General features: G+C 39.5%; 2 protein-coding genes across 9 annotated transcripts in view; one reads left to right on the forward strand and one right to left on the reverse strand.

Moving 5' to 3' along the window:
• Positions 1-26,424, forward strand: part of DOCK2 (dedicator of cytokinesis 2) — a 249,142-nt gene that overhangs the window by 103,105 nt on the left and 119,613 nt on the right. The gene's annotated exons all lie outside the window — the stretch shown is intronic.
• The window catches only part of INSYN2B (inhibitory synaptic factor family member 2B), a 74,004-nt gene that overhangs the window by 17,983 nt on the left and 29,597 nt on the right, over positions 1-26,424 (reverse strand). For both annotated transcript variants that reach the window (XM_083719317.1, XM_083719316.1), the window contains exon 2: positions 1,766-3,713. In XM_083719317.1, the coding sequence (XP_083575443.1) occupies positions 1,766-3,102 (1,337 nt within the window). In that variant the 5' untranslated portion in view covers positions 3,103-3,713. The remainder of the gene's footprint in view (positions 1-1,765; positions 3,714-26,424) is intronic.

Raw genomic sequence — 26,424 nt, forward strand, 5'->3', positions numbered from 1 at the left:
TCTATTTCACACACATGGTTTACTGCTCCTGTTTTGTTTTTAACAGAGATAATAATTATTTTAAAGTCTTCCACAAAGCCATGTTATTACAGAATGTTTTAATTTTAAATAACATGATTTGCAGCATTTGTTCCTTCAGTTGCTACCTGCTTGAGCAAATATCCAAGCTGCCATTCCTGGAAATGTCCTTCAAGGCTGGGCTCGGCAGTCATCTATCAGGAATGATTTAGAGACGAGTGCAATAACGTAAGCCTATTTTCAGTGAAATGGCCTGGATGTAACATTTTAGTGGGATTTTCATTCCCATGGGTCAAAATCACCCCATTACTCACTGACAGCTTGCACTGAGTTATGGGTGTGGGCGTGTTCAGCCCAAGACGAATCCATGAATTCTCTCTTAGGATCTAATTTTACTCTTCTTTTCAGCACCATAAAAGTTCTTTGAAAATTGCAAACATTACAAATTTAATGTCACAGTGATAAAACGAGTTCAGAAGAGCTACTAGAAACCTAAAGCTTGATTTGTTATAGAGTAGAGAACTATGTTGACATTTCAGTCACTTCTGTGGAATTAAGCTATGGATCGGGTACCTGTGGCCCTCCAGATGTTTGATGATCCAGCAGAGGTGGCTTTAGGGTAGTGCAACTGGTGCAGCCACACTTGACACTGCCCTGCAGGGGGCACCAAAACTATCCTGTAGAATGGAGCACGAGAGGGAGGGGGTGCACCAAATTTTAGCACAGCACAGGGCACTGCTGAAATTTGAGGGCCCATAGCCCACCACCATGTCTCCAGCCACCATAAGTGACAATCATGATCGTAGGAACAACTGGAGTTGTAGTTCAGCAGTGGCTGGAGGGCTACTGGTTCCCCACTCATAAAAAAAAGGATTGTGGTATGTCTTGGATGATAACATGGGAAACGGCAAGCTCAGTACTAGAACTAGCTTTAGGCACTGCTTTTTCACTGCTGCACATTATAGAAATAGGCCTGTAGCCAGGCATTTTGAGCTGAGGATGCCTGAAATACACTGTAAGGAGATCAATACAGAACAGCCAGAAGGTATATTCCAGTGGTTTAATATGTTTAAGGTTGTTTTATTTGTATTGCACACGAATATATTTTTGATTTTTGTAAAAATTGAAAATAAGTTACTTGTGCTTGCAAGTCATCACAGTGCCTTTGTGCTAATTTGCTAGAACACTGGAAAGCAGAAGCAGTTTTGCTTCTTTCAGCTTAAACAGTTAAGCAGCTTTAAAAAATATATCACAAGCAAAAGAGTTAGAGCAGCCTTCCCCAACCTGATGCCCTTCAGATGTTTTGGGCTCCAACTCCCACCAGCCCCAGCCAGCATGGCCAGTAGTTACAGATGTTGGGAGATGAAGTCCAACAACATCTGAAGGACTGGGAAGCCTGGACTAGGAATGGTTTTAAAGTTCAAGCTGAAAATCCAGAAAGGGGACTGGGCCTCCCCAAGTTTCCTTATGGTTATATAACCCTGAATGAATAAGAGGAAGATTTGGTTTAGGGGATAGTGTTGTTAGCAGAGAGAAACAGAGGACAGTAGATGATAGATAGATAGATGATAGATGATAGATAGATAGATAGATAGATAGATAGATAGATAGATGATAGATAGATAGATAGATAGATAGATAGATAGATAGATGATATAGATAGATGACAAATAGATATAGATAGATGATAGATATAGATGATAGTGTTAACAAACAAAGTAGTGTTAAATACCAAAACACACCGTACCCTTCATTGAGGGCTCTGGCCTTTTCCATATCTTGAATTACATTCAAAAGGACTTTAATCTTCTCCTGGTTCGACTGCAAAGATTCCTCAACAGACTGGAGCCTGTCTTGCAGGGCACACAGCTCGCTGTGCGCCAAGTGAATTTGATTAATTTCTTTAATCTCTTTGTTGTGTGGTTTTATTTCAGCCCCTGGAAGATAGGCATTTATGTGAAAGCCTTCTAAGCAGTTGTCATACTGTGGCACTTCGGTATTGGTAGAAACGTTCTCTGTTACAGTTTGACATGAGGGAACAGACGGTGATGCATTGTTGTTAGTGAATGATGTTGTTTGTATATCATTAGTCAATGTCTTATGGTCAGAGTCTGTTTTCTGCTGAATTGGCTGCTGATGTTCTTGGAGGGAGCAGCATAATGAACTGTGGTGTAGCTGAGGCGATGACAGAATGGTTTCCTTAGCGCTAATGTCATCCTTAAATGCGAGTAGCTCAGTATAGTTTTTTTCTTCATAGGAACTATGATCCGCACTGGCTTCATTGCAGTTACTACTTAAGCAGGGGAGAGATTTCTCTGAGCCCATGTGCACTGAACAGTTCTCATTGGATTGTCTGACAGCTGTAGAAGAATGAATTGGGCTGCTGATTTCCATTTGTGTGTGCGGGCCATAAATGGAAAAATTGTCTTGTGCAGAACCCAGGTGTGTGTATTCAGGGGCCTGGGTAGAAACAGTTGCCTTTTCCAGTATTGTAATTTTATCTGACACCAAATGGACAGGCCCATTGCTTTGTGCTTTAGGCACCCTCTGAAACAGCCGATTGGCCATTCTTGGTCCATCATCTAAATGCTGAGTGATACTTAGGTAAGAGAGACTGGAAGAGATTATGTCCTGCTCAGAAAGATTGCCATTGACTTGAATTGAATATTCAGATTCATTCGGCATTTCTGTTAAGGACTTACTTGTTGTGATTTTTTTCTTTTTAAATACCGGAAAGTGCTTCCTGAGGCTGGGAGAAGTCTGTATGGCAATGTTTTGTAATCCTTTGTGAGAGGGAGTTAGAAAGGGGGAACCACTGACTACGGACGTTTGTGTTTTACCCAGTTCGCATGGGTCTTGAGCAGCTCCTGTCTCCAGTTCCGATTCTGCCACAGGTGGGTTGTCTGTTCCATCGTCTTTGAATCGGACTTGTTGAGATTTGCTCCTGCGATGGTGGGGCTGCCTCCGAAAATCCACTGAATCCAGACTGTTCCGCTTCAGCAGCACAGGGCGCACTTTGATGCCTTGCTGAGCCATTGAGTCGCAATTTAGTGTAGGCAGATAATGTGTTTCTTTGCGACCCATTTCATTTGGTCATTTGAGCAACATTTGGCTTGAGGCCACAGATTCTATTGTTATTAGGTGAAAACCTAACTCTTCATTTTATGTGGACTTGCCATGTATATTTTCGTTAGCAATTCCCGGTGTTAGGGTTTTTCTTTATTACTCTTTTACTTCTATTAAAATATTATTTTATGACTTAAATAGTAAACTTACAACTTAAATATCTGATCCCAGATATTTTGTCTTTGCATAGAATATAAATAACAAGCATAATAGCAGTTTAGGGCATTTGCCTCCCTGATGCATAGTTTTGCTGGAAGAACATATCCTTTAATAATAAACTTTGACTTTTCCTTTAGGGGTTTTTCTTCTTGTTGTCCCATCTTCTCACTGTTACTCTTGAAACTAATCTTAAGTAGCTGAACAGAAGCCAGAGAGTTGTGTCCAAATGAAAGTAACGCATCCAACAGGATTAACTGGAAGCAAATTATTTAAGTATATTCCTTGATCTTATTCACAGAACTGTGGGGTTAAGGACGTCTGGCAAACTGAGTGATAAAGATGAGATCCAGAAATATTTTTGGTCTCCGAAAGCCTGTCTTTGCAGAAAAACATAGAAGTATTTTTTTTTTCTGGAAAAAGAAAAAGAGTTGTCAATTAATAGTCAAAGTAGCTTTCTTAAACTATTCTGCTGTCTTATCCTCTAATTTTTTGATGTGATCAAATAACAGAAACGGACTATAAAAAAATTCCCCAATCAATTATGAACATTTATTTAACAAATATTTATTCATATTTAATAAGATTTTGAGAAATCTTCTCCACAAAGTGACTTCCTGTGTATTGGATTTTTTAAAGCAGCTATTGCAGTATAAAAAATAATATAAGAAAAAAGGATCAATTAAGTAATCTAATGAATAAGTCAGCAAAGTAATATTAAAATTCAAGGGCCCACAGCATAAAATCTCCATATATATATTACTCACCCAAACCCACTGATAAGAGATGGGTCTTCAAAGCATTGCTAGGTGTGATGCCTGTCACACTCCCAAAGAGAAAGAGTTCCACAACTGCAGGGCCACCACTTAGAAGGCTCTAGTACAGGTGGTGACATACCTAATAGTCTTAACAGGTGGGCATCTGAGCAAGCTTTCTGGTGTTGATCTCAGGCTACAGGTAGGTGGATACATGTGCAGATAGGTCTTCGGGTAACTTAGGCCCAAACTGTAAGGTCATAACCAGGACTTTGAATCCACATATCTACACAAATTAAAACACCTGAAAGACCTGGATGACCTGGATGAATAAAATTCACCTTACACCAGAAAGATATCAAATGACAATGCTGGGCTCTACATATGCCCTGTGGACTGCTGACCATCTAAAGCACACCTGTTTCCATCTGTTATCAGCAACCAGTGGAGCAACCTGGCCTGGTTATGATCACCTTTGAAGCATTGAATCAAATGTGTGCCTAAGACTTGAATTTCATTTTATAAGCCCATGCTATTTTACTTTAATATTACCTGATTTATGCATAGGGTAGAAGTTCCATTTTTAAAACACAACCCTACTCGCACCATTATTTTCCTGCATATGTTATTTCCACTCAAGGCTTTGCACATGAATCTTTTTATTTATGACCACTTGCCCAGAGAGAAAATAATTGTGTTCCTGATTTTGATTTGGTTTCATCTATGTGTGGTGACAAATTCAATTCTGAATTTAATCCTTAAAATCGGAACTGGATAAAAAGTCATGCAAAGAACAAATAGAGCTATTTTTAGCATGTTCGTTCACAAAATCATAGGATCCTCAAACTTTAAAAATCTTATGATAACAAGGGGGAAAAGAAACGTCCTCCCTCTGGAAATTCCTTCATGATTAGCTTTAGGCTGCAACCTGACACTTACCTGGAAAGAACCCTCATTGAACACAGTGGGACATTTTTTTGAGTAAACACTGATAGAATAGCACTGCGAGTCTTCCTATCAGTATTTACTCACTTGGCTCTTTATTTTATAGCACAATTTGTGATGCGTTATATCAGATAAGTTATTAAATCTACCCAAGTGCAGTCATAAATATGGAATTCATTTAAATGTATCATCCAAAAAAAGTGACAACTCTGCATAATATTAAAACTATATCGATTTCTGTCCCATTTGCTTTGTTCTCCCAGTACATGCCTTCCTAATAACATTTAGGTGATTGATAAAGGGTTTTTTTAAATAAAAAAACTGGTTTGAATTTTGCTAGAGACTGCCTACTACGAAAAGAGAGAGAAGAAAGGGCCACCTCTGATCAATGTGCTTTTTCTTTCTATTTTTTTTTTTTGTTGTTTATGGGATGTAAATACTGAAACATTTATGCCAGCAAAATGCTAACACAGCACAGAGTGTCAAAGTTTTTCCAGGAGATAAAAGGCATTTTAGAGGTGAAATAATAATAAAAAGTTGCTGTTTGAGCAAAAGCTTAACTTCTCCCTGCCCCCAGTATAAAGGTACTTAAGAATTTAGTGGTCATATAGCATCATAAAAATGCCTGAGCAAATTTCTAAATACCTTGTGACAAGTACAAGGGAGCAATGTATGAAACATTTTTCTTACAGTACTCTTGAAGGAAATCCACAGCAAAACTATTAAGGCAAGTCATCCTAGGACAGATTTTAATGGCCAGCATTAACTTGCATAACATAAGAAACCGCAGCAGAGTTTACAGCCCTTTTTTGTGCTAAATTGTAAGTTCAGGAAGGCCAGAAAGGACTCATTGCAGTTTGATGGGCTACAGGAACAAATGTTAATAGCATCACCTTTAATTTAAGTAAATCTTTTTTTATAGCACACCTGGGACTCAGCTAGATTGGTAAAGAAAAAACGATTTATATGTGTTGTATATGCGAAATAACATTGTGTCACCAGATGGCACTGTGGATCGTTGTTTTTCTCTAGCCATTTTCCCTGTTTAAATTTACAACGCATTTAATTGAAATGCTTCTTTGATGTGTCTAGATCTAGCCCTGTTTTTAGTCGGTTGGTTATTTGATGATTTTTGGCTATTTTTAAGAATCCATAGGTCCTGTCCTATGTAACAGTCCTTCAATATTGCATCAGGAAATATAATACATATTAGAGATCTGCGGGAGGCAGTGGAAGACAGGAGTGCCTGGTGTGCTCTGGGTCCATGGGGTCATGAAGAGTTGGACACGACTAAATGACTAAACAACAACAACAAAAGAGATCTGTAGCTATTACCTTAGCTGGTAAATTCTGGTACATATAGTTCTCAGCCCCCACTATTAAATCAGTGAATTGTTGAACTTATATTCCACCCACCCCACCACTATGCAGACTTCTAACGTCTCCTGATGCATGTTCTCAATAGCGCCAAACTCATTCTCTTCTGTCATGTCTCTTGTCTGTCATATGTCTCTACTACCCATTTGCCATGTAGGTACAAATCTCTCTGGCTACTAATTTCTGTGTATTTCTTACTTGTGCAACCAAAACTTTCTTTCCCTGCCTCCCTCTCCACCACACCCCCAGGTTGACACACATGCACACCATTCATGAGGAGCCTGCCTAACCACAAGTGCAGTACAATATATTTAACCATTCTAAGTAGGAAAATGAGCTTTTTGTTCTGTTTCCAAGTCCTCCCTCTTTTTTTTTTTTTAGTATACCTTTTCTCTCACAATTAACTCAAAACACCCAAGAACTATGGAGAAGATTATTTAAACCTCTTTTCGGACTTAGGACCATTATGTTATATTATTCATTTAAATATATATAAGCCACCTTTCTGGACCAAATCCTCCAAGGTACAAGGTACAGTACAAGGATAAGACTATGATAAGGTATTGAATATTTTTTAATACAAAATACAAATAATAAATTGTAGTTCAATAAGAGAGAGAGAATATAGTTGACTGTAAAAAAATGGGGAAGGACTAATTCATAATCACTTATTTCATGTATTACTATTTTTTATAGTAAGGTTTTTCTCTCTTTTTTAAGTAAAGCAAAATCATTCCACCAGCAAAACCTCTGCTTGGCTGGGCACATCTTGACCTTATTGATTCATTGAAGGTAAACAAGCAATATTTATCAGGTACGTGCCCTGTCAGCAGCTGTACTTTTACACCAATTGTTCTTCTACCATGTAAGAAAAAGAGAAAAAAATAGGGACAGATGGGGGTAGAGTAATAAGCATGGATTTGGCCCTGTATTTTTGTCTTTTGTCTGAAGTTTGTGTTCAGATCATATACCATGGACGTAGCCAGGTGGGTGCAGGGAGGGGCAGGGAGGGGCAACTGTTCCCCCCAATCAAATAAATAAATAAAAATACATAACAAACTGAACCAGGTAACTCGGTTCTGCCCCTGCAACATAAAGTCTCTCACCCCAAAATAAATCCTGGCTATGCCCATGTATAGACATGAAGCTTTCTGTGTGTGGAATATTAGATAGATGATAGATAGATATAGATAGATAGATGATAGATAGATAGATAGATAGATAGATAGATAGATAGATAGATAGATGATAGATAGATAGATAGATGATAGATAGATAGATAGATAGATAGATAGATAGATAGATAGATGATAGATAGATAGATGATAGATTTTTCATTTGGCTGTCTTATTTTTCTGACATTTAACAAAACTACCCAAACATCCTTGGGTTTTCAGGAAAGCAACCAAGTACAGTGGTACCTCGGGTTAAGAACTTAATTCGTTCTGGAGGTCTGTCCTGAACCTGAAACTGTTCTTCCATTTCAACAGCAGGTTATACATTCTTGACAAATTCTTAGTATTGGGTTCTAACAGTTCTGTTTCTAGTTTTGATCTCTCCACCTGGAAGCCAATTTTCCTGTCTGAACCTGAAACTGTTCTTAACCTGAAGCACCACATTAACTAATGGGGCCTCCTGCTGCTGCTGCTGCGCCGCCGGAGAACGATTTCTGTTCTCATCCTGAAGCAAAGTTCTTAACCCTAGGTAATATTTCTGGGTTAGTGGAGTCTGTAACCTGAAGCATTTGTAACCTGAAGCGTATGTAACCTGGGGTACCACTGTAATAACAACAACAAAAAGAAAAAGGAGCATTCCTATTTTACCGTTTAATATAAAATTGGGAATGTAACACTCTTATCTTTTCTTAAAACAAAAATGCACACAAGGTCAAGACAAAGTCATTTAAGACTCTGTGACTCAGGATGTCTCTATAAAGCTGCAAATAAATTGTACCTCTGATTTATGGCCTGCTCTTGTAACTTTTTAAAAGAATCAGCAGATTGATCGTGCAGCACAGAGACATGCTTGTTCACAGTGCTGCCTCACAAAACATTTATGACATATTTTCTGCTCTATTTTTCTCTTGGCCAAGTAATTGTCTTTGCTGAAATCATAAAACTCAAGTACGTACACTTAGAGCATAATCTAAACCCCATGGCTGGCAGTGGCAGGTATTAATGGAGCAGTGCCGCCATTGCTGCATCCACAGTTCTGCCACTCACACTGGTCAGGGTGGAAGGTGGGGGCCGGGGGGGGGGGGGAAAGCCTCTTTGCTACTCTAGTTGCTGGGCTTGGGCAGTGAAGAGGCCTGGATCCAGCCTGCTTCTATCGCACGATGGCAACAGATCTGGTTCTGGATCCAGCAGATCTTGCTCCAGGCCAGGTCAGATCTGAATGCTCTGTTTCAGGAGCTATTCTACAGGATGCTGCCAGTGGAGATAGCACTGGTGGAAGCTTCTGCTCACTTGCCATTTGGGCAGGCCCACTGGGTGCTCCCAAGAGGCAGGGCTCCTTTGTTGGCAGGGACCAGCATGCCTCCATCTCATCTAAACCTTCTCTACCACATTGGGTTAAGGATCTGGAATGCTTGGTTAGAGTTGGTTGTATAGTCTATGCATAGTTAGTATAGGCTGCAGAATATAATTTTTAGAATGATGTGTAGTTATTTTCATGTTGCATATAATTACTATGAATTATGTGCAAGCCACTGGCACAAAGTTGCTGCATCTCAGTAGGAGTTCCGCCACTACAACCACAGTGGTCTTGAAAGACCAGCTATCCTGTGTTAAGGAAACCATATTAGGGAAACAGGTCAAGACCATCTGATGCCTTGACTTTATTTAGTGGTGGGACTGATCCAGGCATGGCCAAACTTGGCCCTCCAGCTGTTTTGGGACTACAATTCCCACTGACCCGGTTAGCTAGGGATGATGGGAATTGTAGCCCCTAAACAGCTGGAGGGCCAAGTTTGGCCATGCCTGAATCCCTCCACACAGCATCTATGACAGCTGCCCTGTTTGGGACAAGCAAGGAAGGAAAGGGAAGGCAAACACCATCACATGCGTGCCCCAAGTCAGAACAGAGCTGCTTCTGCTTCTGTTCCTTTGGCCTTTGTTATAGAAATTGAATTTTATCTGTGTGGGAAAATATTCTTGTGTCTCTCTGTGTGTGTTTGTTTTTGTTGCTGCTGCTGCTTTTTGGTTCTGTTCTCCTGCTTCCCCTCTCTTCAGGGCTCTATTTGGATTTAATTTTGCTGTATTTACAGAATAATGTGAGCTGCTTAAGATCAGAAATTGGGGAAACAAATCTGATAAATACATTCAGTGTCTGCAAATAATGGAGAGTCAATTAAAATGATTGTCTCAAGAGCAAATGCCACAAAATTACTAATAAAGCAGATTTTTTTTGAAAAACCCATCCTATTTAGTTAATGAATTGAGCATGAGATAATTTAGATAGCCAGGCTACATTTTGAGAAAACTGTTGGGAATGTAAACCTGTGGAGAACTGCACTTCTGTCTTAGTGTATTGATTTGAGTAGCAGTTATTATGTTAGCCTCTTTACTTTTTATGAGGAGGGATAAAAAGGTTTCCATTTGCTGTTTGCATAACATTGTATCCTTGGAATTTGCTCTGTTTAACATAAACTTCACACATCATTTAAGATTATTAGATTAAGAACACAATCCTATGCACGTTTACTGAGTTGAATGGGACTTACTTCCAGGTAAGCATTTATAGGATTATGGGCTTCATCTTCACTCTATAGGCAAGGAGTTAAATAACTTCAGAGAGTTCAAAGCCAAATTATGGACTCCCTCACATGACCTACTTATTGAACATTCATCCTGATTTGCTTGCACAAATTAGATTATGTCCAGTCTTTATTGAGCATTTGTTCCAACTTGTTTGCAGGGCAGTTATACAACATTGAGCATTCCTTTTGTATTAATTTTGATTTGCTCGTTGGGCATTTATACATATTCATTTAACGTTAATCATTTGCTCATTGCACACTTTGTGTTAGATTTCCTTACCAAGTTTCCAAGTACATTCGTATGGTGAAACAGGAGCAGAGTCACTCCGCCAGTTCCTCCACCAAGAATGCATCCCTGCTTCACTGAACGAAAATGGCTGCAGAGAAACCTATATTCAGGACCACTTGCTTGTCTATGCACAGTTGGGCACCTGGGCACTCAGGGCTGAAGGCAGTAGCAATTCACCCAGAGTCAGTCATCATTATATGAGAGTGCCTGCATTGAGATTAGTAACTTATCATGGATCCTGTTAAATAACAAATCTGTCAATCCAGAAGCTGGTTTCTTCATCCGATTCTTGATTCTTCAGCCAGTTCTGTGTCTGTAATAATACTCAAGCAACTCTGTAGTGGCATTAAAAGCACATTTTATTGCACCTGGATAATGTTAGAATTCCTTCAGGTGATGGGAAAAGTTTGGTCACATTTGAAACCAAATGTAACTTATGAGTTAGTTATAGCTTAAACTTTTGGTTTGTTTGGTTTTTTTAATCTGTTTTGCAAGAAAAGGGGACAGTTGTCTCAACTTTATTCTTTAAAACACTTATCTGGCAGAAGAAGGACATGATTGTTGGTTTTTCATGGAAGGGAAAAATTTTGGAACCAGAATTTTAGATTTAGGCAATTAAATTAGATAGTATGAATGATACTCAACTAAATTTTAATCTCAGTTGACCAATCAAAATAAAGTAAGAGTAAGAACATAACATAAAAGAGCATGCTGGATTAGGCCAATGGTCCATCTAGTCCAGCATTTTGTTCTCACAGTGGCCAACTTGATGCCTATGGGAAACCCCACAGTAAAAATTAGTTATATACTACTCCAATGGCAACAATTCCACTTTTTGAAAAAGGAGTGTAACTTGTGTGGTTTGGAAAGTAAACGAATGCTCAATAAATATGTAGTGTGGGGAAGCCCATAATTCTTTGGCACTGAATTCTCTGAAGTTATTCAACCCTTTACCCATAGAGTGCACACTTAGTTTGCAAGCCTATAAATGCTTACCTGGGAGTAAGTCCAATTCAACTCAGTGGAACTTACTTCTCAGTAAATATGCATAGGATTGTGCTGTTAAACTAATCTTAAATGGGATGTGAAGCATACATTAAATAAAACAAGTCAGTTTAAGGAGACAAGCAGAAAAAGAGGAACTTTTCCATTCCTCTTCATAATAAAATTCAAGAGGCTGCTAACATAAGTGCTAGTCAAATCAATACACTAACACAGAAGTGCAGTTCTCCACAGGTTTACATCCCCATCAGCTTTCTAAAATTGTAGTTTGGCAATCTAAATTATCCCATGTTCAATTCATTAACTAAATAGGGTAGATTTTTCACGACTTGGCATAAACGTTTTATTCGTAGTTTAATGGCATTTGTCCTTGATAAGATATTCGTTTTAATTGGCTTTCCATTATTTACAGCCACTAGCATTATAAAAAGTGCTGCTCATAAAAATGTGTATGCCATCCAGACAATTGCTTATGTCAAATATTTAAATGAAATCCTCTGTTTTAGAGCATGCTGTTCCTTGGCTTGCTGCAAGAGCTTTAAAGCATTATTATGAATATAACAAATAAAACACATTCTTCCCCCCACTCTCTTACAGGTTTGAAATTGCTTAACATATATTTATCCTTTCCAGCAGTTTAAAGTGGATAAACAGTTAGGTGTAGCTGGATTCTGTGTAATGTCAAGCCACTGGAGATCCAGTGTGGTGTAGGGGTTAAGAGTGGTGGACTCGTAATCTGGTGAACTGGGTTTGCGTCTTCACTCCTCCACATGCAGCTGCTGGGTGACCTTGGGCTAGTCACACTTCTCTGAAGTCTCTCAGCCTCACTCACCTCACAGAGTGTTTGTTGTGGGGGAGGAAGGGAAAGGTGAATGTTAGCCGCTTTGAGACTCCTTCGGGTAGCGATAAAGCAGGATATCAAATCCAAACTCTTCTTCTTCTTCTTCTTCTTTGTATATACAGCACTTGTAAACAGATATAGGTTTGACACCATTTCTCCTTGTGCCATGATTTGTGATGGACTTCATTGGTAACTTCCAACTTAACATATGTGTTGAATTTGACAGAACTGTGGTTATTTCAACATCAGGTTGCGGGCACCACTTAGGATATTGTCTAGGCTCTAAAGGGGAATGGTTGGTCAGCTTTTTGGGGCCATGGGAGTATCAGCCTAAACTTTAGTTAAATTGGAAGCGGGGCAAGATGAGGGATGTGTGAAAGTAAAACAGGGTCAATGTGGTCTACTGGAAGAATACATCAACAGAGACTGTTTGTTGTTTAGATCAGTGGCAAGTATGGCATCAGAGTTTTAAACAGGTTAGGTAAGCTCCTTTCTGGCTTGTTGTTATGAAGATTCCTTGCTGGTATGCCTATTGTTAGTTTATTTGGACAGAACACAGGCTGACTCCCTGCTTGAAATCTTTTGGGTTCAAGGCCAGTTGTGAATGCTTTTTTACAGAGAAGGCTGGACTAGATGTTGTCAGTATTGGCTATCATCAATACTATTTTAGAAGTATGAGCTTCCCTACATAGAACAAACCCAACAAATATTTTCAGGCATATTTTCAAATACCAGACAGTGGCTAAATCTTTTTTCCCCTGCGACTTTTGAAGCTTTTATGTGAGCTAGTATATGTTTGCACATGAGTGAAAGGTGAAGGACATTGATTCATTGTGTTATTAGAGCATACTTTGTTTCATGGACATCTAAGGTGACTTTTCACTTTGCAATTTCCTCACTTGACAGTGACCCACAGAGTGGAGACATCCAAGTTTCTCCATTTCTATATTAAAAATGTTTCAAGTGTTGCACTCAGAGATCTGTGCCTTCATGCCGCCTTTGATTTTACTTGGGCTTTAGCAGTGCCAACTGTGCCTTGAGAACTGAAGCTTAATAGTATGTTAATGCTGCCTTTAGTTTTGCTTGCCTTAAAGGGGCAATGTTGATGCTGAGTTATAATTTCTTTATGTCCGAGGAACTCCTAGAAGTTAAAAAGGAATAAGATATATATTTTGTAGCATTTTTCTTTCTATCTTCTTATGCCCACCCCCTCATAACTTGTTAAAGTTTTCAAGCTTAAATATTGTTCACGGAGGTGGGGGACAGTCCTTGCTCTGCCACTTACTGAAGAGATATATTTTCTGAAACTTGTTATATAACTTCTTGTAAGTGATGAATCAGTAACATTGACCCTAGAATGTCTAGAAACTCTAGACATACTTCCAGTTCTATAATAACCTTTTTGCTGCTGTTCCAAACTAGAACAGTTGTGGGGATGGGAGGAATCCTATTGGTAGTGTAGAGGAGGCCAGATCCTGTGAAGAGGTGAGGCACCTGGCACTTTTCATTTGACAAACGCTGTGTATACTGTGCATCTCAAACTTTTCTAATGCCTGAATAGCTTTAATCCAATGGTAAGGAAGACCCATTGAAAGTTGCAACCAAACTCAAAACAGTGTGATGAAAAAGAGGAGGCTGCCACAGAAAATAGCAGCCCCATGTCACATTCTCCTCTTCCTTCTCCATAGCTTGTGCCCTGATAGCATCATATGTATATCCCTTGCCTTCCTCACCTGGTGTTGCAACATTGCATGGTTCAGGTAGGAAATGCACAATGTGATGTCAGGACACAGTATGATTTTTACTACATTATTGGAGAAGGAAGCGGAAACCTTGATATGAAGCAGCCATGTACCTGCTGGCTGGGGTGTTCCTCTGTTCTTGTGATGATCAGGACTGCAAGCAGGTAACAGCTCGATGGCATTAGGCCAGGCCAATATCTGTGGGTCTCTGGAAGTCCTGGGTTCAGTCTTGTAATATTAAACTTCATTCTAATATTCCTGTATGCTGCTATCTGTTCTTTAATAGCTGTCCAAAGCAGAACTGTTAACATCTGCCCACAGCATCCATAGTGTTATCATTTGGCTCCTCATCAGAAGAATACTTACAGACTTGTATCCAATTGATGCTTCTCCAGCCAAGAACTCTTTGTTCCAGCAGACGGAGGCAATCTTTGGCAATGGTGAAGGTGATCCTCAAACCCAGGGTTGGGATGATGGGCTTCAGGAGGAAGGGGAATTGCAGAATATTCTCTCTATCCATGTTCCACTAGAAGAAGGTACCACTGGATCAGAGAGCCTTCCATCAGCAGAGGGACACCAGTTGGATACAACCTATCAGTTCTTGGCTTTAATTAGCTCTTAAGTGACTAAAGTGTGGCTTACACTGGTATGAAGCTGCAAAGGTATTTGAGCTTTGTTTTAAGTGTTGCTTCATGAGAGAGCCAGTGGTTCAAAATGTCAAGGCTAGTCCCTAGTGCTGCACAAGGAGATGATGACTGGCATCTGAAGAGATGTGCTGAATTTTTAATTGAGAAATACGTCCCTTATGGTGATGACCCAAATCTTATCTTGTTCATATTCTCATCCACAGTTCTTTCCCCTGTATCAAACTATTTTTGCATCAGAATAGTGATTTCAATCCCTCCCTCTTGTTTGAATATCAACTTGCAAAGGAATTTAATGTGGTATTTCAGAGAAGGAGGTCTCCTTATGATGTGGAAGCCTGGGGCAGTCTCTGCTGTGACATGCTAGCTTGCTAGTGCTTTGTCTGGTGTTGGCAGAAGAACACTCTTTGTATCATAGCAACCGTCACATAGCCCTTGACATAACCAGTCTCCTTCTTACCTCTTTTCTAAGACCCCTCTTCAATAACCGTAATGTTTTTAACATAAATTAACCTTGTTTGACACATGACAAACAGGACTTGAAGCAAGTTTTTAACAATGTTATACAGACACACACTAATATTTGCTACACTGTCCCAGTCTATCCATCAATTAGGTATAAGTGAAACAAGTTTATTTCATTGCCATGTCATTTCCATATGTATTCACCCATAAATCTGTTCTGTTCTGATTCTGCATTAATCTGCAATTTAAAAAGATCAGCATAAAAATGTACATTTAACACACATTAAAATATACACTCTAAATGTATTTTTTCTCTCATACTGTGATTTTCCTCTGAAAATATGGATTTCTAATATATTGTGTCCTTTTTTTTGAGCCGAGAACTGCATCCAATCATCTGGGAAGTATGAGAACTGGTGTGCAACTAAGTTCTTATCTGCACATTAGCTTAGGAGGTGCAGATCTGTTTGTATCAGAGTTCTCAAATATAGAATTCCTTAAACATTATCTATATGGCATCTATCTTTCCATCCATCCATCTAGTAACAATGTAGGACGTTCTAAGGTAAACCATAGGCCAGTTTCTTCACTAATCACAAGTGCTATAGGCCAGTGTTTCTCATCCAGTGGGCCAAGACTCACCTGTGGGCTTTGGACCATTTTCAGGTGGGCCTCAGTGCAACAAACAGTGCAGTGCCTACTCACTTGCCTGCCCTGCCCCCAACCCTTGCCATAGTCTTTTGATTAGATCAATGTCAGCACCTCTTGCAGACTGAGTAGAGGAGACCAGGAGAAAGATAATTGCATGGAGGTGGATGGGGAAGGAAGGAAAGTCTCCCTTCTCTGAGGGGAAAGATCTAGAGAAGTTGTTGATGGAAATTAGAAAGTGAAATAAAAGGTTATTATTAACAATAATTGTAATAAACAGACTGGGAATAGAAATGAAGAGAATAAGAGAGGAAAGCTCTTATAAGAGGAAGAAGTAAGTGTAAAAAGACTAGAGAAGAAGAATAAAAGAATCTGGCAGTTTGGGGGATGGAGATGGGAATGAGATGCAAGTTGAGTATGAAAGGAGAATGGAAGAAGCAATGAGAAGAGACAGGTAAAAAATACTTTGAGAGGCATGTAGTGATGAGAAAGGTGAAATATAGATATAGCCTCTTCCACTTAGAGTCTTTGGATCAGCCAGTTCTGCCGAAAATGGTGAGGCTGTCACAATACTTCAGGAGCAAATTGTCTGTTCTCAAGATATGGAAAACTAAGCTATGGAACTCCTTGCTACAAGGAAAACAATGTGGCAAAGAATTTAGAAATTTCCAAATATGGACTAGATATTGGTAGAAAGTGATGTTGGTGATCCCCAGCTGATTATACCAAGCTTTGCCTCCACCTGCCTTCATTTTGTGGCTGGCTCTGTCCCTGCACTGTCGTTTAGTGGGCCTTAGTTATTTTCACATATCTCAAGTAGGCTCTGCAGGTAGAACTTTTGGCAACCCCTGTTGTAGACTATTCTCTGTTTACAAATATAGAACATGTGAAAGCAAGTAGGCATACATTCAGGTCATACATCTAAAACAGCATCAATCCAGCACTAGAATGACCTGTAAAACTTTTAGATTCCTATGTACACATTTTTTTTTACTATATATGTTCTTTTGTTGTTACACCACTGTGGAAGCATTTATTGGAAAGCTGTTTATAAATCATTAAATAAATGCATGTAAAAAACCAGCAGGCACCCACTTAGTAATCTCTGGCATTCAGCTCCAAAGTGCCAAGGGTTTTATTTCCCCCCGCTTAATTTTAATATGCAGAAACTGATTCATATGGTGTCCATCTTTCAAGTTTATGCAATTCAGGTACCTTCCGCAATGGGCCATAAGAGGTCACCCAAAGCTGGCAACACCTATGGTTCACCATCTACTGACACAAGGAACTAAAAAGAGAAAACTATGTATTTCCTTTGCAGAACAGAATAATATAGCCCGAACAAATAAAGTTTGCACTGTTCATTGACACCCAATAGCCCACCTTATTTGGCCTGTGCTGGGGTCGGCTCTTGGTTTATATGGCAAAGAATTTACTTAAAGGATCAGTAATTATGCCTAGAACTTCCATAACCAGAAGTATCAGAATATACTTGGTTCTACGCCATCCAATATGAAATAGTAATATCTTACTTAGTAAGGACACTGGTGTAAATGAATGGACTTGCCTAATATTATTGGAGATGCATTTGCATGACTCATTGGAACAATTTAAAAAGGAGCTACTGTAGTGTTGTTGTGTTATTGTCAAAACAATTGCTTGATAGTTTATCAGTCACTGTGCTAGTTCCAATTGCATCTAAACATACATTCGCTATGCCAGCACGACATCTGCTGATTTGTATCCACGATCAAAACAAGTTTTCATTTCTGGGATGCCAATTTCCTTGTTTCTGCTGAAATGATATGTTTACTGTTCTTTCACTCTTGTGTTTAGAAACATTTTTTCAGAAACATTAATCCTTCCAATCCCTAAATGTTAATAAGGGCTTCAGGTTAGAAGCATGTTATAGTGTGATAACTTTCAAAGCCTAGCTGACTTGGAGAAAGCTTTGGCAATTCCATGTGGCTTGCTAGTGTTAAATTAAGTCAGACTGCAGATGTGAGTGCATATTGTTACCCTGTAGCTATTATTGACTGTGTGTGCTGTGTGTGTGTGTGTGTGTGTGTGTGTGTGTGTGTGAATTGGTGGGTGCTATGAGGCATTTTTCCTAACCAGCCCATCAGCAAACCTGAACTGCAATCTATCAAAAATTTGAAAGGGTGTGTGAAAGGGTTTGAAAAGTCCATGTAACTGTCAACATTTTTCTTGGTACAAGTAGGTCCTTAGCCTTGCGTTTAATTCTAAAGCTCCCCAAGCTTAAAAAAACCCAGGTTTTTATTATATGTGAAAGGCCTGATTATAGCCGGGGGTCGGGGGGAGATAAAACTTCCATTAGAGTTGTAAGCTTCTATGGATTGTAGCATAATTCTCCCCATTATAGTTTATTTTCTTTAGTAGGGGTCACTTAAGTGAAGTCACTGTGTCAATACAGCCAGAGATTAACTACATCTCAGACTTAACTGTGAAATGAGGTTTCACTGCAATACTATTGTGCCTTGAATTGTGGAGCCAGGCAGGTCAAGTATAGGAGTGATGGGTCCAAGTGGGACATGTTTGACTTTTAAAAACGCTCAGTGATTGAAACAGCAGCTCTGTTTAAAGCATCAGTGAACTCCATGAGACCACCAAGAAGCAGGAAAGCATTTTAACATGAAATCCTTCCCCAAGTACATTCATTGTAGGGAAGAATGACTGCTCCTGCTTCTGTTCCTTGGATCATTAGGTTATTCAGAATGAGAATGAGAACAGTAACTGACTACAGTATCATTATCCATTATGCCATGGCATTTAAGGGTGAATTGGTTGCATTTAAAGTTTGAATTTCTCCTTTCAGATGAAACAGTTGAACAATATCAGGCAATGAAGCATTAGATTTTATTTATTTTTCTTCAATTTGTTTTTATAATGCTGCCCAGGGGACATAAGACCCAAATTTACATTTAGAGATGGTGCATAGAATCATAGAATTGTAGAGTTGGAAGGGACTACAAGGGTCATCTAGTTCAACCCCCTGCAATGTAGGAATTTTCAGCTAAAACATCCATGACAGTTGACCATCCAACCTCTGCTTAAAAACCACCAACGAAGGAGAGTCCACCACATTCCAAGGGAGTCTGTTCCACTGTTGGACAGCTCTTACTGTCAGAAAACTCTTCCTGATGTTGGAATCTCCTCTCTTGTAACTTGAGGCCATTGATTCGAGTCCTACCCTCCAGAGCAGGAGAAAACAAGCTTGTGCCATCTTCTGTGTGACTGCCCTTAAGATATTTGAAGATGGCTATTATATCTCCTCCCAGTCTCCTCTTTCCAGGCTAAACATACCCAGCTCCTTCAACTGTTCTTCATAAGGCTTGGTTTCCAGACCCTTTATCATCTTGGTTGTCATCTTCTGCACACTTTCCAGCTTCTCAACATCCTTCTTAAATTGTGGTGCCCAAACTAAACACAGTACTCCAAATGTGGTCTGACCAAGGCAGAATAGAGTGGTACTATTACTTCCCTTGATCTGGACACCGTACTTCTGTTGATGCAACCTAGAATAGCATTAGCTTTTAGCTTTGTGATCTTCCAGATGTTCCTGGACTGCAGTTCCCATTATCCCTGACCATGCTGTCTTGGGCTGATGAGAGTCATAAGTTGGAGCCAGAGGATCCCCACCTCTGTTCTAGGGCACTACGGTATATTGCACCACTGCCCTTGACCAGCATCCTCTTCCATTTGCTGAAGAGCAAAACTAGAATCTTTGTTGCTACCCCAGGTAGGGAAGAAGGGTACATACTCTATCTTGCTGCCTTGCCCTTTTAAAGATTGCCGTCATCCTGGGTAAAGTCATAACAACCTTTTGGAAAATGACTGTAAGCATTATCCTCACTGCATAACAACCACAAATAGGATAATTTAGAAAGAAACTATCAAAATGACTCAACAGATATCATTGTAAAGGTGAGCATATTACAAATCTTCAGGAATTACACGGGAAAAAATAACAGGAGATATTAAACATTCTTACAGCTAAGGCAACCTTCCCCAAGTGGAGACCCTCCATATGTTTTGGACTACAACTCCCATCAGCCCTGGCCAATGGGCATGCCAGGGCCAATGGGAGTGGCAGAACCTGAACATCTGGAGCATGCCAGGTTGGGGAAAACTGATTTAAGGAAATTTAAGCAAAAGGAAAACATCTAGATATTGTCTTCCTGGGGGAAGGCGAAAACGAAACATTACGTTAATATGGGGAAGGGGAGGACCAAGGCAAAAGTATACCAGAGAGGGTGGACTGACTCCTTTCTGGTTCTTTTTTAAATCTTCCTGCATATATAGGCCTGCAATAAAGAGTGATGGAATTAAACTGCACTTCCTTTTGGAAGCAATTCTAAGGCATAACATTTGATAGTGCTGCTTGGAATCCTAATTAAAACAAAGTAGCAGTGTTCCAAGAAGCACTTTTGTGTTCTTCTTTTAAGTGCACACTCATCAACTCTTAAGACAGAATTGATTTTTTAAAAAAAGAATTACTTCAGCAGGACCATCTCCTTGCTTATTTCCTACACTGTGCTTTACCTGAAATTATGATTCTTTCTAATAATAATACATTTTAAGAACTTGTGGTTTCAAAGGATGAGTAAGCCACCAGCAAATTGTGGAAGTTATGCATCTTTGAAATGTCAGAAATCTCTTGCTCAGATGTGAAATCCACATACTTCATATTTCAATATGAAAAAGATGTTAGAGGGAATAATTTGGCTTGTTCCCTACATTCATTGCAATAAAGCATAGGTTTGGACTTTAGGATCAATTGCATTCTAATGGGTGTGCTGTCTTGGGCCTGTAGATAACTACTCAGAATTTGAAAGGATACATAGAGTTAGCTATCTCCCTCTCGCTGTATAAACTGTACTGTCACAATTGCTACAAACAGATGGATTATGAATTACTTATTTTAGAAGTAGAAGAAAGAGCTGAGCACTGGTTATATATGTGTTTTACATACCACTGAAGCTCTTTCTGTTGGTTTCTCTGCATAGGTCTTAAGAAAGGACTGTTTACTGTTGAATGGTGACAGGAGGTGGCTGCCACTCAGCTCAGCCGTGGACCAGTCTGGGTCCCTACTCCTGCCCTGTGCAGCCATTGGAGGACACCCTTCTCCTGCACCAGTTGCACGAACTGCTGGGTGGCTGCCTGTTTGAATGACACAATCCCAGATGGGCTAGGGAACTGTAGCCTACGCAGCGGACTTTGGTGAGGATCTGAGCCTCAGGTCTTTATTCAGGTCCGCTTGTCAGGTATTTAGGCAGGCTGTGACCTTACGCCCACCCCCAGCCAGCTCAGTCAGAGTTGGATTTCCCACCCTATGCAGTAGTCTGTGCTACTGTCCAAAGGTGAGCCTTGTGTGAGGCCTTGCTATGGGCCTTGCTGTATTCAGGGCCAGGCAGAAATTTTCCTTCAGGCAAGTTGGGGTCGTCTGAAATTTTTACCTACCTCATAGCAATGGTCACAACTTGTTGATGGATAAGGCACTGGGTTGCATCATTAGTCTTGGCAGAGGTTAGGAGCCTGCCCCCTTTTGTAACAAGAAATGGGGGTCTGGGAGGGCTTGCTACTGTCTAGAAGCTCAGATGGGGGCTGATGGGCCATAGCTCCCCTCCAAATGGTTGTCATGGTGTGATCTCCTGGAATTGATGAGCATTATAGGACAACCCTCAAGCTAGGGCTGACCCAACCATTAATTAACCTGCATTTTGGTTGGCTGATATGATACATACCCAGTACCTATGCTAAAGCCTATTTGCATCTGTAATCAAATAGTTGTGGCCTATTTGAACCCAAGACCTTGCCCCCTCTCTTTATTCATCATCTTTCTCTGGGCCCTGGCCAACCACAAGATCTCTGCATGCAAATAAATTTATTTAACCTCTGCTTGACACCTACATTTCACTCTACGCTTCAATAAAATAAATCTCCTTTTCCATTAAAAAAATAATCCCAACCAGAACAATTTAGGATTGCATTCTTTCTGCAGATTTAAACTCCAGTAGATAAAGAGTTTGTACATAATTGCTCACCACAAGACAAATCATTGGTTGTACTAGCTGTTTTCATTTGCTGGGATTTAAAGAGCATTTGATTAATCAAGTTAAGCTTTAGCTCTAATAAGCAAGGCAAGTAAAAGAGTTGCTTGCATTACCCTCAAAACATCCAAAAATACAACCAAACTTCTAAGGTTGTCCAGCCCTATTCTTTTAGTGTCAGTGGGATAGCCAGGTGCTACCCTAAACTAACTATGCATATTCAGAAATAAGTCCTATTGAATTCAATGTGTACTGTCACTAGTCTTGGTATAGTTCCAAGTGGAAGGTTAGTGGGGCTGTCATTAATCCTGCTGTACTTCAGGTAGAAGAGTATAGCCAAGTCCAGTCCATGAGGGTGGTACAAAGGATCAGAGAACAGGGCATGTAGACCCAGACTAAAGCAGTTGTGCAGAGTTGGGTCCTACTGTCCAAGGTGTTAAATTTGTTTCTGGTTTGTAGTGATTCAAAAGCCTCTTGCTTTAAGAGAACCTGCTGCTGAACTTAAGCACCTAAAATTAGTAATTAGTTATGCTCTTGTGAATATTTAATACAATGTTCAGAAACAGATGGAGGATTATCACACGAGGTCAACTGTACAAGTTGCTTCAAGTCTTTCCACTTTCCTTACTGGATAGCTTTGGCAATAGGATGAAGTCCAAGAAAAAAATCTATATTTTTATTAACAGAACACGTTTGCTCTTACTCAAGCAAACTGCTGTGTCCAGGTAATACAGAATCACTGAAGGCCAAACACACTAATATGCACCTTAATTTTCTTCAAAATGCAAACTATTCAAAAGAATATTCTGCTTAATGGTCAAATCATACAAAGCTCAATATTCAGACTAGAACTTAAAAAAAAAAATATCCCCCCTATATCAGTGTCTGGTTTCAATTCATACAGTGTTCCATGACTACCAAAGCATGCTTGAAATATTCTTGGTTTTCCACATTTCCTCTTACATGTGTTTGCAATGGAACCTGGGAGAATTAAATATTCATAAATGCAAATTATTGCATAAATGGAGGAGAGGAGTTAGCTTATAGATCTGATGTACAAATAAATTGTAACCAACAAGCACACATTATTAGCTAAAGTGGAATTTATATCAAACATTGTTATTGAATGGATGTTATAAAGTGACTAAGAAAATTATTTACTTACATACTAAACTTGGATTCCCAATAGTTATTGCTCTCTGAAGTTGTTTCACTGAGTTCAACCTTGACAAAAAATAACCACCCTGAAGCCCTCACACACTGAATTTATTTCATAAATATCTTGATGGCTGTGTGAACTTTTCCTAATACAGAGGAAAAAACAAATGTCACATTCTCTGGCAGCTCGTTGAGCTAGTTGTTGTTGTTGTTGTTTTTAAGTTACTCCAAGCTCTGCATTGTTTGATTTTAAAAAGTGAACTAAGTAATTTATGCACCAGAAATACTACAGAGCCTGGAATGTATGTGCTACATTACCGTGATCCCTTAAGAGCCCTGAAAGCTGTAATAGAAATCCAGTAGTTGTTTTGCAGTCTTTCTAAAGCACAGCTACCCATTTCTCCTCTTGTGCTTCCCCATATTTAAATACAGTTCAATTTCATTTCTGATGAATTCATCTTTTGCTTTAACCCTGAACCATCCCCTGACAGAATACTGAATCCACCCACACGACACAATAAACTATCAACTGTTTTACATTTTGGCATTTTAATTATACGCAGCTTTTAAGTGGCAGAGTTAAGATTCCATGGATGGAAATGAATCTGCCTTGAAGTGTGTGACATTTTGTCTGGCAGCCTTATGAATTGATGTTCTGCCTTGTTTTTGCTCTTTGGCTTTACTAACCTCCATCTTGATGCACAAGCACAACACATTTCTTTGAATAACAGTGGTCTCTCATTTGTGCAGAACACAGTTCATATTCATTTTTCAGTTAGTTATTTGTGATTTTAGTAATATTCCATAATGTGTGTCTCTCCCAAGCCATGATAGCTCTAGATTTGGTTTGCATGCTTCCTTTTATCTTTAAAACATTTGCAAATTTTTTTCAAATCTATTTCACGAGCCCTGGCCTCGTTTGGAATTTATCAGATGTCACATGCAAGGCAGTACATTTTACTATTAAACACTGCAGCAATCCTCCAAAGTGTCATTCTTGTCCAGCATGTGTCCGCTATAAATTATTGGCTTTGTTCAAGCACTTTATCTTTCTTTTAAAATAAACCTAAACAATTTTAGCATTAAAGTTTGAACTAGAAAAATGAGTTGCATCCCCCCCCCCCCTCTGGCCACCTTAAAGTAAAATATTAAACTGAAACAACACAGTGATTTAATCAGCTAGGCATTTTCAGGGAGTCAGAGTGGAAGCTGCCAGAAGCAAACCCCATACGAATGGCTATTCTCAGACTCTGGGACAATCTTTGCATTTTTGCCCATAGTAATTCTCTCTGTATTTTAAGAAGCCAGTCTTTCCCCAGAAGCTATGGTAAAAAAAAGGGAGGGGGTAAGGGCAGTTTTGATCAAAATAATCTACTGTAGTCTTATTCAGGAAGTCATTTTGAGTATTCTTTTTATGTGGCTGTTGCAGTGTCTTACTTGATCCCCCTAATTATTTAATTTATTTAGGAATGTATATGCTGCTTTTGAGTGTCTTTCAATTGACAGAATTGGACAAAACGGGGAGTGGGTGAGATAAATGTGAAAGAAATCACTGAACCAGTTCTACTTATGCATACCTGTATGTTTGAGCTTGGCCTTTGTAGAGACCAAGACAATGAAGAATTTACACCATTCCCCCCCATCATTTTTTTCATCTATAGTTTGTTTTCCTACCTTTTTATGAGCTACTTAAATACCTGAAAATAATTTAATATTTGGTCCTAAGAAGTTAACTTTGAAAAGTTCACAGAAGGAAAGATTCCCATTTCCTCCTTCCCTCTGTGTCCCCCCAAAAGCCTCTCTGGATGGTCAGAAGGGCGTTTTTGAATAATGTGAAATGGGGCAGGCTGATCAGGAAGAGAAGGGGACAGGAAATGTTCCTTCCATGAACTTAATTGAGCTAACATATCTCAGGATCCAAGCAAATCCTTTTAACTCTTTGCACACAGAAACGGCAGAGGAGACACGCTCCTGGATTTAACGAGAAGGATAAAGCTAATACTCCCCTAATTGTGGCACAAAGGCTGATTGATAGAAAGGTGGAACTGCTAGTGGAGTGCTGCCTGCTGACCGGTCAGACAGTTCAAAATATTTTTGAACAATTGAAAAACATATCTGAGAAGCTTGACAATTTACATTACAAGTTGCAATGTACTTACACCTCTCCCTCCTTAACAATACCTAGGGAGAAGCACAGTAAGCCCAACTCATGCCTATGAACAACTTGTCAAAAATTAAAGAAATAGGAAGGCATCCTCATTCCATCAACATGGTACTGAGACCATGTGAGGTTGTTCTACAGATATTTCCAAATAGGGGACCCCTGCCTTACTGGAAGTCAGCCTACTAATTCTCACGGATAAGAGGAATGGAAAATTTTGTAAAAGAAATTGGGTAGAAAGTGGACAAAGTGGAAGTGACAAGCACAGAGCCTTAAAGGAATTGGGGCTAAAACTCATGTCATGGAACATAGCAGGTTGGTGTTCAAAGCAGAATATTAAACAGCTGATGAACTATTTTGAGCACTTTGATATTATTCTGCTACAAGAAACATGGCACAATGGCTTCTATAATTCTTAACAGATACAAATTTCACTCATTGACAGCTACTCTCTCAACGAAAGGTAGTAGGGCCACTGGGGGGTCTGGCATGTTTCATCTCCACAAAGTTGAATACAACTACAACTGCCATGATTGCATGTAACCCGTTTGCAAAGGCTGCCTTGGTTATAGTTTGGCAAGTATGTCTAATGCTGATTAATATCTACATACCACCTCCCCCACCAAAAAAAACCCCACTACTATAAATACTATCTGGACAGAACTAGATAATTATACAGAATCCCTGGAATCCCCATATTCTACTGCAGTGTTTATCATTGCAGGAGATTTTAATGCATGTATGGGAGCCAACAATGTAAATTTGTACACCCATTACAATCAGATTCTGGAACCAAATATTTACTTAGTCGGAGGTACCTCCCGATTGTCTAAAGAACATAGATGTAATTATGCAGGGCTTTGTTTAACCCAAGTTGTAAGGCACAGGGGCCTTGCTAATAATAAACTGTATGACAGAGGGAGATCTGCCCAGGGAATATGCCCACTTTACTAAGCATGGAGGCAGTGTGATAGATTATATTGTGATCTCGCAGTTTGCATATAGGTTTGTCTTGGGATCCAAGCCCACTTTGGGGGGGGATTTACCAATTCCCCACCAACCCCATGTCACATCCCACATTGTTCAGGAGAGCTCCATAACCATTCATAGGGGCTTTGGGGGGGGCGGGGGTGCAGGTAGCAACAGGGAGGAGAAGAGGGGATGAGAAATCTCCTTCGGTGTATTTCCTTGATTTAGCTTATCTTAGAATTTAAGCCACTGTATTATTATTGACAAGCGAGAGGTCATGTGTAGGCAAGCAGTTTTATG

This window comes from Podarcis gaigeae (genome assembly GCF_964106915.1).
Source record: "Podarcis gaigeae genome assembly, chromosome: 2".
Classification (NCBI taxonomy): domain Eukaryota; kingdom Metazoa; phylum Chordata; class Lepidosauria; order Squamata; family Lacertidae; genus Podarcis; species Podarcis gaigeae.